The 13,052-nt window shown below is 42.4% G+C and overlaps 1 protein-coding gene across 1 annotated transcript in view; it reads left to right on the forward strand.

Annotated features, from left to right (window-relative positions):
- SUSD2 (sushi domain containing 2) overlaps nt 1-13,052 on the forward strand; it is a 289,389-nt gene that overhangs the window by 101,620 nt on the left and 174,717 nt on the right. The window contains exons 7-11 of the mRNA XM_088449259.1: nt 472-557; nt 715-983; nt 1,073-1,207; nt 8,881-9,099; nt 12,345-12,593. Coding sequence (XP_088305385.1) covers nt 472-557; nt 715-983; nt 1,073-1,207; nt 8,881-9,099; nt 12,345-12,593 — 958 coding nt within the window. The remainder of the gene's footprint in view (nt 1-471; nt 558-714; nt 984-1,072; nt 1,208-8,880; nt 9,100-12,344; nt 12,594-13,052) is intronic.

The following is a 13,052-nucleotide window of genomic DNA, read 5'->3' on the forward strand; positions in this document are numbered from 1 at the left end:
GTCTGAATAAGAGCCATGATGTAATCTGCAGAAACTGGGGAGCAGGAAGTCAAAGTTGGTGATGGGTAGAGGCTGGAGAGGAGAAAGCTGGATGGAAAGGTTGGATTCAATTATGGATATGAAGTGAGTGGTGACATCAGTAGCGGAGGCTGAGGAAGGTAGGCGAGGGGTGGGAGAGAGGAAGGAGTTGATTTTAGCAAAGAAAGGATAAGGGTTGGAGGAATGAGTGGAGATAAGCATTTTGAAATAACACTGCTTTAAGTGGGAAAGGGCAGCACTGTAGGAGAGGAGCATGAATTTGAGGTGGATGAAGTCTGCTGGGATGCACAATTGCCTCCAGTGTCGCTTGGCAGTTCAAGAATTCTACCAATCTATTATATAATTAAGAGTACCACTCTAACTGCTTACTATATAATTAGCAGTAGACGACAATGCTCCCGGAAGAAAAACATTGTCTCCTGGTTCTTTCAGACAGATTATGGATGTGACATTGAAAAGGGAAGCGTGTGTACGTACCACCCTGGGGCTGTGCACTGTGTGAGGAGCATTCAGGCAAGGTAATATTATGATGCCCACACTTTTTGCACTGCTGGTGTGCTTGTTGCTTTATATCAATGTAATAACCCAGATGTATATATTTTAAAACATATCTACTTATTCCACCATTAGTACATGAATAATGTTTAATATTTGAGCTTTGTTCTTATTCTATAGCCCCATGTATGCAGCCGGACAGCAGTGCTGTTATGACGCTTCTGGAGCTCAGGTTCTAACTGCTGATTCAATAGGGGGCAGTACACCTGACCGAGGTCATGACTGGGGCTCTCCTCCATACAGGAAGCCCCCCAGAGTGCCAGGCTTCTCTCACTGGCTGTATGATGTGATCACTTTCTATTACTGTTGCCTGTGGTCAGATAACTGCCAATACTACATGGAACTCAGACCATCCAGTGACTGTCGCACATATAAGCCACCAAAAGTTGGTAAGAAAACAAATGTACATTAGGAGATTTCACTATGGTATAATGTAATATGCCACTAATTAATAAATATTCCTTATCTTCTACTATAGCCTCAGCTTTTGGAGAGCCCCATGTTATAAGTTTTGATGGCTTGGATTACTCCTTTAAAGGTAAAGGAGAGTATTTAATGGTCACTTCTTCTCATCCTTCCCTGAGCATTCAGTGTCGGACCTCACCTTTTATAGGTATGTTATCTGATATGATGAATTAAGATTCAGGACAGTAAGTTGACATTATATAATGTTATTAAACCAGGCCAGCATTTTCAAAACAATGATCTACAGAGTTCTTTAGGTTACTGTGTGTTAAAAAGAAAAATTATATATTTTAACCACTGGCCTCTTCCCATAATTTATTACAAATTGCTCTTTTGTGTCTATTAGTTTTGCCATGGATTTAAATGGGACAAACACTATTGCCAGCCAGTAGATGACACACCAACAACATCTTGCTGGAGAAACCAATGCTTTTTATTGTTCACGTCACATATAGTACTGCAGACTTTTGTCAGGATGACACCCTCACTCTAGCAAGACACAGTTTATCTTCCTAGTCTACTTTGAGTAGAGTCGACACATATTCCATTTCTAATGTCATTTTTGCCTTGATGTGCTCATATTTACAGGATGGATTGGAGAAGCTGGGTGAATTGGATATTCCAAGCTTAATGCTTGATGGGTAAACACATGCACTTTAAGTTACAGCCATATGCAATAACAAGAGTTTTCGTTTTTGTCAGATTAAATATTCAAATGATATACAAGGGGAGGAGATTGCATATTTAACAGGAGGCCGGAAAGCCTCTTTCTCTTCACAAAATGACTACTACATTACTCTTTATGGGATCTAAGGAGGTTCCATATTCAGGGGGTACTGTATCCTATATTTTCAATGGGAATACTTTTTTGACATGCAGGCACATTTATTGTGTGTAAGTGGATTTGAAAGTACATAAATAACCCTTGTAATTAATGTTCAAATACAAAAAGATACAGAATCAAGACAGCACTGATACACCATCATGCCTATATACTACAAATTAGAAATGAGCGGGTCCGGTTCTCCGAGAACCGGACCCACCCGAACATTGCAATTCCGAGTCGGATCCGAGTCCAGCTCTGGTTTTCCCGCCTAACTCAGAATCCAAAATGAGGCAAAACGTCATCATCCCGCTGTCGGATTCTCACGGGTTTTAGATTCTATAAAGGTCTCGGTGATGGGCACCATTTTCAGCACCATTTTCACTCCGTGTATAGTGTACAGAGAACAGACGTGCTCTGTGCTGCTCTGTCTGTTCAAGAGTGCGGTGTTGTCGGGCTGGGGCTGCAATACATAAAGGGGGGGTGCTGTTGTGTCACTGTTGTCCTGTCAATCAAGGGGCTGGGGTGGCTGCAGTAAATAAAGGGCTGCTGCTGTGTTGTCCATAAAGGGACTGGGGCTGCAGTATATAAAGTGTGTGTGTGGGGGGGGGATGCTGCTGTATCACTGTTGTTATGTCAATTAAGGGGCTGCAGTACATAAAGAGCTGCTGCTGTGTTGTCCTCAAAGGGCCTGGGGCTGCAGTATATAAAGGGGGCTGCAGTACATAAAGGGGTGCTGCTGTGTTGTCCTGTCCATCAAGGGGCTAGGGCTGCAGTACATAAAGGGGTGCTGTGTCATCCAGGGGTGCTCTTCCCCAGTGTAAAAGAAATATAATAATTAAAATGAATAATTATCATTCCACGAAAAATAAAAATATAATTTTTTTTTGTGTGTGCTAGCTACGCTATTATTGTTCGGTGACACTGCCGGCCAGACCGCAGTTTATCATCCACGAATTTGTGACTCTGCAGGTGGACCGTCCGCACTCCGCAGGGGAGCTTTGTTGTCTATAAAGGGGTGCTGTGTTGTTCATCAAGGGGCTGCTGCCTCATCCAGGGGTGCTCTTCCCCAGTGTAAAAAAAATTATTGTTCGGTGACACACTGCCTGCCAGACCGCAGTTTATCATCCACGTATTGTGACACTATGGGGCACATTCAATAGGCTGCGAGAATAGCAAAAATCCCGCACCTGCTAGGTTTTTCCTGCAGGTGCAGGTTTTTAGCTATTTTATTAGGTGCATTCTCCTCCTTCTACAACTTGTGCGTCCTCTGCAAATGTGGGGATGAGCAGCACAAATCTGCATGATGACATAGAAATTGAGGATGTTTCTGTGGAAGTGCACCAGGATGAGGGGATATTTGTGTAGCTGATGCTAATAAGGATGTTGATGATGAGGATGTTGTTTGTGTAAATCAGGCCCCAGTGGAAACAGTTGTTGCCCATGATAAGGAAAAGCCTATTGTCATGCCTGGGCATAAAACATAAAAATCCACTTATATTTGGAATAATTTCTACCCAAAATCGGACAACAATTGTCAAGCCATCTGTACCCATTGTCATGCCAGAGTAAGAAGAAGTAGGGACCCTAACCATCTAGGAACCGCCTCCCTGTTACGTCATCTACAGCGCATCTATCAAAAGTGTTTGCAAAATTCAGAAACTTTGGCTAAATAAGTAACAACAAGCAGTTCAGAATCAGCTAGCTCCTTTCTCTCTGCTAGATCCAAGCACCTGGCATCTTTACCATCAACACCTTCATCAACAATATCCTCAGTCATGATCGGAAATAGTCCTGCAGCCTATCTGATAAGGCTAACTCAGTCCTCCCCTATCCTGTATTCCTCAGAAGAATCCTTATTCACTGCGCCTGCTGCTGCTGCTGGGAGTGGATCTTCATCCCAGAAGGGGACCAGGAAGACTACTAGTAGTAGTTCTAAAAACCAATTGACTGTTAAACAATTCATTGCAAGGGGGAACAAGTATGACATCAGTCACTCAGTTGCACAGCGGATCACTGACGCCTTAACATCTATGCTGGTATTAGATGTGCATCCGATGCCCGCCATTAGTGCAGGGGGTTTTAGACAGTTAATTGAGGTCCTCTGTCCCCACTACCAAATCCCATTTAGGTTCCACTTCACTGGAAAAGCAATTCCCAGCCTGTACAGAGACATTAAAAAAACGCAATTAGTGTCTTCCAAAATGTCGTTGTACCCACTGTCCACTTAACCACAGATATGTGGACAAGTGGAACAGGGTAAACGCAAGATTACATGACTGTAACAATGCACTGGGTGGGTGTATTGCCTTCAGCGGCACCAACAGCAGCATCTAAGAAAAATAAACTTATTCAGAGGCAGGCTTCTCTGTGTATAATTGGTTTCACTAAGAGACATACTGCTGACAACCTATTAGAAACACTCAGGGAAGTCATTGCAAAATGGCTTACCCCGCTTCGACTCTCCTCGGGATTTGTGATTTCTGACAATGCCACCAATATTGTGAGAGCAATACAGCTGGGTGAATGCCAACACGTCCCATGTTTTGCTCACAATATTAAATTTGCTCTCTGCTCTCTGTGGCCCGCAAAATTTCTGGGCATTTTCGTCATTCAGCAGGTGCATGTAGAAGATTGCAGCACCTGCAAGAAATGTTGAATTTTCCTTGTCACCTGCTAAAGCAAGAGGATGTTATCAGTTGGAACTCCACCCTTTATATGCTTGTATAGATGGAGGAACAGCAAAAAGCCATCCAAAGCTACACAACGAACTATGAGATAGGAAGAGGACTGTACCTTACTCAAACTAAGTGGAAAATACTTTCCGTAAATACTTTGCTGAAGTGCTGAAAACCTTCAAAGTAGTCACCTGTGAAGTGAGTTCAGACACTGCTTGAGTCAGGTAATTCCCCTCATTCGATTGATGGAAAAGCAGATTGAGAAACTGAAGGAGGAGCTGAAACAAAGCGATTCTGCTGAGCATGTCGGACTTGTATATCAAGTCCTTTATTTCCTTCGCCAGGATCCAAAGGTTGTCAGGATCTTCCAATCGCAGCAATACATTTTGGCGACCATGCTCGATCCCAGGTTTTTCATACGTTGTGTCTTTCTTCCCAGCGGTGACAGATCTGAAGAGATGCAAAGAGCTGTTGGTAAGCAAATTGTCAGCTCAAGCGGCACGTGATGCAGCGGTGGCTACTCCTTCAGTTTCTCCAGCAAGTGCGGCTGCTAGGATAAGACTTAACTTTCCCAAAAAAATACCCACTAGTGATGCAGATGAGTCAACACAACCAAATTTTTACATCTAGTCAGGTTTAAAAGAATTGCCTACAATTAATGAGACCTCTACCATGACTTCATCTGATACGGTCACCATTCAAAGAATGGTTGAGGACTTTGTAATGATAGCATCCAAATAGGTATGTCAGACAGTCTGTTTCACTACTGGCAGGAAAAAAAGGCAATTTAGAGGTCCTTGCACAAATTGGCTTTGCTTTACTTGAGCTGCCCACCCTCCAGTGTGTACTCAGAAAGAGTTTTTAGCACAGTCGGTAACCTTGTCAGCGATCGGCGTAGGAGGCTATTTCCTCAAAATGTGGAAAATATATGTTCATCAAAATGAACTACAAATTTTACGAGGAAGACCTTTACCGCCAATTACATCCAAAAATTACAGAGACACCTGAGGCTGTAATGGTGGATTCTAGCGGGGACGAATTAATATTGTGTGAAGATGATGTATACACTGATGAGGGTGAGGAATCAGATGATAATGGTGACAACGTCTTCCCTCTGTAAAGCCAGTTTGTGCACGGAGAGATCATTGCCAGCAATGTTAGCTGCCCATTGGTAGCCTGTTATGTGGGGGCCCAAACAAACCAATCATTTCAGCCACATTTGGCAATCCCTGTTGCTGAAGTGATTGGTTTGTTAAACTGTGCATCTCCTATACACAACATAAGGGTGGGTGGAAGGGCCAAATGACAATTCCATCTTGAACCTCTTTTATTTGCATTATGTGCTGTTTGAGGCATTGCTGCCTGGCATTTTTAATTTTATGGTTTATGAAACTGCCATCCTATCTGCCAATGCTGTGTTGCAAAAGTTTAATAGATGTCCTATTTTTTAAACTGCCATGCTGTTGTGTCGCTGCTCTGACGCTTACTTTTTAAATATACACTGCTCAAAATATAAAGGGAAGACTAAAATAACACATCCTAGATCTGAATGAATTAAATATTCTTATTAAATACTTTGTTCTTTACATAGTTAAATGTGCTGACACCAAAATCACACAAAAATTATGATTGATAATCAGATTTATTAACCCATGGAGGTCTGGTTTTTTAGCCACACTCAAAATTAAAGTGGAAAAACACACTACAGGCTGCTTCAACTTTGATGTAATGTCCTTAAAACAAGTCAAACTGAGGCTCAGCAGTGTGTGTGGCCTCCACGTGCCTGTATGACCTCCCTACAACGCCTGGGCATGCTCCTGATGAGGTAGCGGATGGACTCCTGAGGGATCTCCTCCTAGACCTGGACTAAAGCATCTGCCAACTCCTGGACAGTCTGTGGTGCAACGTGGCATTGGTGGATGGAGCGAGACATGACGTCCCAGATGTGCTCATTTGGATTCAGGTCTGGGGAACGGGCGGGCCAGTCCATAGCATCAATGCCTTGATCTTGCAGGAACTGCTCACACACTCGAGCCACATGAGGTCTAGCATTGTCTTGCATTAGGAGGAACCCAGGGCCAACCGCACTAGCATATGGTCTCACAAGGGGTCTGAGGATCTCATCTCGGTACCTAATGGCAGTCAGGCTATCTCTAGCGAGCACATGGAGGGCTGTGCAGCCCCCCAAAGAAATGCCACCCCACACCATTACTGACCCACTGCCAAACCGGTCATGCTGGAGGATGTTGCAGGCAGCAGAACATTCCCCTTGACGTCTCCAGACTCTGTCACGTCTATCACATGTGCTCAGTGTGAACCTGCTTTCATCTGTGAAGAGCACAGGGCGCCAGTGGCGAATTTGCCAATCTTGGTGTTCTCTGGCAAATGCCAAACGTCCTGCACGGTGTTTGGCTGTAAGCACAACCCCCACCTGTGGACGTCGGGCTCTCATACCTCCCTCATTGAGTCTGTTTCTGACTGTTTGAGCAGACACATGCACATTTGTGGCCTGCTGTATGTCATTTTGCAGGGCTCTGGCAGTGCTCCTCCTGTTCCTCCTTGCACAAAGGTGGAGGTAGCGGTCCTGCTGCTGGGTTGTTGCCCTCCTACGGCCTCCTCCACATCTCCTGATGTACTGGCATGTCTCTTGGTAGCGCCTCCATGCTCTGGACACTACGCTGACAGACACAGCAAACCTTCTTGACACAGCTCCCATTGATGTGCCATCCTGGATGAGTTGCACTACCTGAGCCACTTGTGTGGGTTGTAGACTCCGTCTCATTCTACCACAAGAGTGAAAGCACCGCCAGCATTCAAAAGTGACCAAAACATCTGCCAAAAAGCATAGGAACTGAGAAGTGGTCTGTGGTCACCACCTGCAGAACCACTCCTTTATTTGGGGGTGTCTTGCTAATTGCCTATAATTTCCAACCTGTTGTCTATTCCATTTGCACAACAGCATGTGAAATTGATTGTCAATCAATGTTGCTTCCTAAGTGGACAGTTTGATTTCACAGAAGTGTGAATGACTTGGAGTTACATTGTGTTGTTTAAGTGTTCCCTGTATTTTTTTTGAGCAGTGTAGTTTCATAATGTATTTATTTCAACTTAAACCACAAATAGGTATACTTGCAAATTACTCTTATGTAATTTTTCAACCTTGATTTGTAGATACCAACCTTGTGGGCTTGGTTTTCCTTGATCGTAACAGCCATGTTTGATCAGCTGCAACTCAAACAGCAAATGGAAAGGCTATTTTGTGATGATATCTGGGGATGTTCTCTCTCCTCCCCTCCCAGCCTTCCCATCCATAATCCCAGAAGCACAATGATAACAGATGTTTCGTACCATACTTGAAAAATCCCTCTGCCCCTTTCCAGTTCAGAGCTTTTGTTTTGTGTGCTGCCACAGACAGCATCTCCTGCATGCCCCTTTAATTTAAGAAAAAAAAAAAGCTCAACTGGGGCAAGGACTGATGTGAATGAGTCAAATATTCTTTGAAAATTACTCCCCATCTCCCTCCCTCATAAATTTGCTTTGGAATCAAAAACTTAAATGTATCAACCCTCCCTTTCCCTGCCTTATACTACATACATACTCCATCTCCCTCAGGCCTCTTGATTAATGAAAACATATGTTTCCTTATATGCCATGTCCTTATATGCCTATGCTAAGTGGCAGCCCACTGCTGCCACTTAGCATAGTCAGGCAGCTAGATTGGTGCAAATTATGGGCCTAAACTGGATGAAAACAATATTGTGAGCTGTGAGGTTGTTAAAATTGTCTGGAAATGAATGGAAATTAATATTATTGAGGTCAATAATACTGTAGGAACAAAAACAGGCCCAAATTATGTGATTTTAGCTGCTTTTATGATTTTTTAAAAAAAAATACATATCCGAACCCAAAACACTCAAGGGCGGTTTTGCCAAAACCAAATTCAGATCCAAAACACAAAGGAGATACAGATCCAAAACCAAAACACGGGGGTCGGCGCACATCCCTACTACAAATTAGGCTGCATGTGCATTTCCAGCCAGACCCATAATCCCGTACAACTAGGCACAAAGAGTACTTTGCTGGGGAAAATTAAATAAATAAAACTTAGTACTGAATAAAAGATACTAATAATAATAATAATAATAATAATACTCTAATAATAATAATAATAATAATAATTACCTCTATTAGTGAAAAGTGTGCGGGGCATGTGGTGTGTCTTACTAATTGAGGATGTGTTCATTTGCAGCAGTATAGACCAACATAAACTGTAAAGACATCCAATTTTGTATCAATGAATGTACAATTTTGTCTCATAAGTAACGACCAAGGACTTCACTGCTAAATTTCTTGATGAGGACAGAGTCCGCCGTTCAGTCCCTGACATAAAGGTGGCCAGCATTTCCTCAGTGGCTATGCAAGAAAATAAATCTGATGTCGTTGAAGTGCGTTTGAAGAGTGGAACCCAACATGAACTGGAAACCCTGTTGAATGGAGAAGTTCTCAGCTTTGATGAGCAGAGTTGGATGGATATGAAAGGTAAATTAGTTTTATGCCCATGTGAATGTGTTACATACAGTACATGCTCAGGAATTGGTAAAGGACTTGGCAACCTACAGTTGAAAGTTTGGGTGTTGTGGTGTAGTGAACAAATATAAGTTCAAGAAATGCTTTAAGTTGTTTTATTATTTTAGTTTAGCTGTTGCTTATTATTATTTTCTTTACCTATTACCCATGTTATAAGGGATTGTTTGCTTTTGCACAATTAGGGGTATATTTATCAAAGTTCTATTTTGGTTGATTTTGTGTTTTGGGTGATTTTGCATTCGATTTGCATTCAATTTTGAGCATCAGAGATTTACTAAAGTCAAAATCAAATGTTGGATATAAAATGAATCCCCTTCAAAATCAAAAATCATCTAAACATCGGTACTTTTACATAGACCAACATAGGATCCCCTGATTTTCTAATATTCGATTGAACACAAAATCCCCCAAATAATAGACATGATTTATGCTGGTGACTTTAGCATGAGCAGGTACCAGTTACACAGAAACATGCACAGATCAGTGAGATACAAACATGCTTCTGTGTGAAAAAATAGAAATGCACCAAGACCAGATCAGAAAAGCCAGATGCTGGTTGTGCACTTAGTAGTTACCTTTAATAGTTTTTTTTTACACAGAAGTATGCATGGATCTAACTGATCTCTGCATATTTTTCTGTAACTGGCATCTGCTCATGCTAAAATGCCAGCATAAAGCATGTCTATTATCTTGAGGATTTTGTGTTCGATCTTGAGTTTGATTTTGAATTCTACATTCAAAACCGAAGAAAACATTAGGCCAAATCGTTCAAAATCGATTTCGATTTTAAAATCAAACTCAAATTTAGTAAATGTGGGATTTGGACAGTTAATTCGTATTTCGGTTTGATTCGATTTCATTTGATTTTAAATGACCTAAAATCAAATATAAGGTTGAATATTAGTAAATATGCCCCTTAATGTCCAGTTACTGTAGGTAACACTGTACCTCTTCATTAGAGGTTGCTTCTTAGGGAATCCTGCTGGTAACTGTTCTAAGCACATAGATCAGCTGCACACTGACAGTATAAAGAGCAGTGAGATGCAAGTATGAAAGTCTGGTAGTTAAGATTTCCTAGCACTGTAGGTGTATATGAAAAACTAATTGGACATGAGCGTTGCGCACATACACTGCACTGCCAGTCTCACTGTCCTACTGATGTTGGCATGTCACTGGACAAGCTGCTCAGTACAGGTAACAAAGACACTGAAAGGCTGCATGGATCCATTATGTCCATAGGCATGTACATGTAGGTTCTTGCACTCTCCTGTTTTACCTTATATGCATTTCGCGGAACTCTGGCTCAGGTAATGTTGAAAGGCTATACATGAATACATATAAAATGTATACAATGTTATAATTATCAAACACAAATAGTACTGTACCTTTGCAATATACATGCCATGATAATAAATAGACTAGCAAACAGTCAACAAAAAAGTCTGCTGCTTCAACTGCAGAGACTCCACTGCTTCTTAATATAAATAACAGTAAAGGTGCATACACGCGTAAAGATTTGCTGTCCAACCATCCAACTAGTTAATTGGTTGGAATGAAAATCTGGTAACGTATGGGAGTAACTGATGATCAGCAATTTGCTCCTAAATGCCAGAAAACAGATAAAAATGGTTGTTTAGACAATTTTGTTAAATGTTTGATCTAAACAATTTGTTCAAACAACAGTTTTTGTCCATTTTCCGACGTTTGGGAGCAAATTGCTGATTGTCATTTGCTGTCATACATTACCAGATTTTCATTCCAACCAATCAACTAGTTGGATGGTTGGACAGAAAATCTTTACGTGTGTATGCACCTTTACTGTGAAGACTAGGATATTATTTAATTGGTATTTAAGAAACAGAGGGCCTGATTCAGACCCGCTCGCATAGCGCTCGCAAGCGGGTCGATGGGTGTGCCAGTGTGCACACGCGGCATGCGCGTGCGCGAGCCCCGGAGCGAGCGCAAAAAGACCTCGCTCCGGCGCTCGCATCCAGAAGGGGCGGCTGTCGATGTTGATCGACACCTCGCCCCGTTTGGAAGGCGGGGAGGGGGAGCGGCTGGGCAAATGGAGGCGTTCCTGCAGGAACGCCTGCCATTTGTGGGCGGCCCTACTGACATCACTCGTGAGGTCAGTAGGTGGACTTCCTGCTCTATTAGAGCAGGAAGTCCACTGGGGCTTGCGGCCACGAGACCCTACTGCAAGGGCAAGAGGCCACAACTAAAAAAACAAGCGCCCTGCCTGATTCAGAGGGAGCACTCGCTTTTTGCAAGCGCCTCTGAATCAGGGCCAGAGACCTTATCTGTCAATGGGCCTGATTCAGATTTGGGAATAGAGTAAGAAAACTGCACCTTGGTAAAACCTTGTACTGCAAGTGGGGCAGATGTAAAATGTGCATCTAAATTGCAGTGTAAAAATAAAGCTGTCCAGCATTTGTGGGCTACATGCGAAAGCAGCCAGTATTTACCCAACATACAAAAAATAAAATTATGTATTTGCACCCCCTGCATTGCAGCATGGCTTGTCCTGGTACACAGTTACTTGCTCTATCTAAAGGTGGGTACACACCTGACAGATATATCTGCAGATCGAGTGATATCTGCAGATATATCTTTAGATGATGGTCGTTCATATACACTGAACGGTCATCATCTATCTGGCAGCCGCGGGTCACGCTGGCAGGTCGGGGCGGGGCCGCCCTCCTCCCTGCGGCTTCCGCTGTGTGCAAACATATTCTGTTCATTGGCCGTGCAGCACAGCCAATGCGATATGTCTGTGAACGACGCGGTTCACAGACATATTGACTGCACACACTGTCCGACAGCCAGCAGATATATCAACATCAATTCTGCGATATATATATAATTATATATATATATATATAATATATGTGTGTATATATATATATATATATATAACTACAGTATCTTGTTGACATCACCAAACCTTCTGTTGGCTGAAGGGGTGTCGTGCGTGTATACCACATAAATACCAAAGCATAGTAATAATAATAACAAGAAGAAGAATAAAAAAAGATACAGAAACTTAAATTTGTTAGAAAAATTTTTTAGCTTTTTTTTTAATTAATTTAACTTCTAAAAAACTAATTGAGTATGGGCAACATGTGATACCCACACAAGAGAGCCCCCCAGCCTAGAGGTTTAACCCACCTCACTCTTCTTCTTTACAATTTTTTCAGGGGTTTTTGTATTTTCTGCAACTGATTCAAATGTCACTGCGATGTTCCCTTCTGGAGCTGGGGTGGAAGTGAGAGCAAGAGGCGGATTTCTGAGTGTCTCCATCCTTCTTCCTGATATATTCCTGAACAAAACCCAAGGGCTTCTGGGCGTCATGAACAATGATCCTGCGGATGATCTCATGCTGAGGAATGGCACTATGTTGCCACTTACTGCTAGCCCAGAGCAGATTTTCCAGTTTGGGGCAGACTGTGAGTAAATCAATATAGATGAAAAGGACATATTATTTATAGACATAACTGATGAAATATAGTCACCCATTTATTTGTTTGTAGCAAGATATTTGTAACATATTGGGGCACATCTATGAACCAGGATCGGGGATGCAATGCATACTTCTGTGGTGAAAATATACCTTACTCCACACTGTACAGAAGTACACCTGCAATCTGTTTTTTGGATTTGTGGACTGTGGGCCTGATTCAGAGCCGGACGCTATTTGCGGACGGTCGTTCCAAAAAAGGGGCCGGCTATTTAAATTGAGCGCTCGCTCATTGCGGTTTGTTAACGCCTCTATGTCTGAGTGAGCGAACGAAAAATGCGCTCACTATTTTGTAAAGACGCCCCTTTGCCGTTCGCGTCACACGTCATCTCCGGTATTTATTAGATTAATCGGATACATCGAAAGGCATCTGAACTGCTCGCAGTGC

The sequence above is a fragment of the Taudactylus pleione genome, unplaced genomic scaffold, assembly GCF_031769625.1.
Source record: "Taudactylus pleione unplaced genomic scaffold, aTauple2 ptg000479l, whole genome shotgun sequence".
NCBI classification, from domain to species: domain Eukaryota; kingdom Metazoa; phylum Chordata; class Amphibia; order Anura; family Myobatrachidae; genus Taudactylus; species Taudactylus pleione.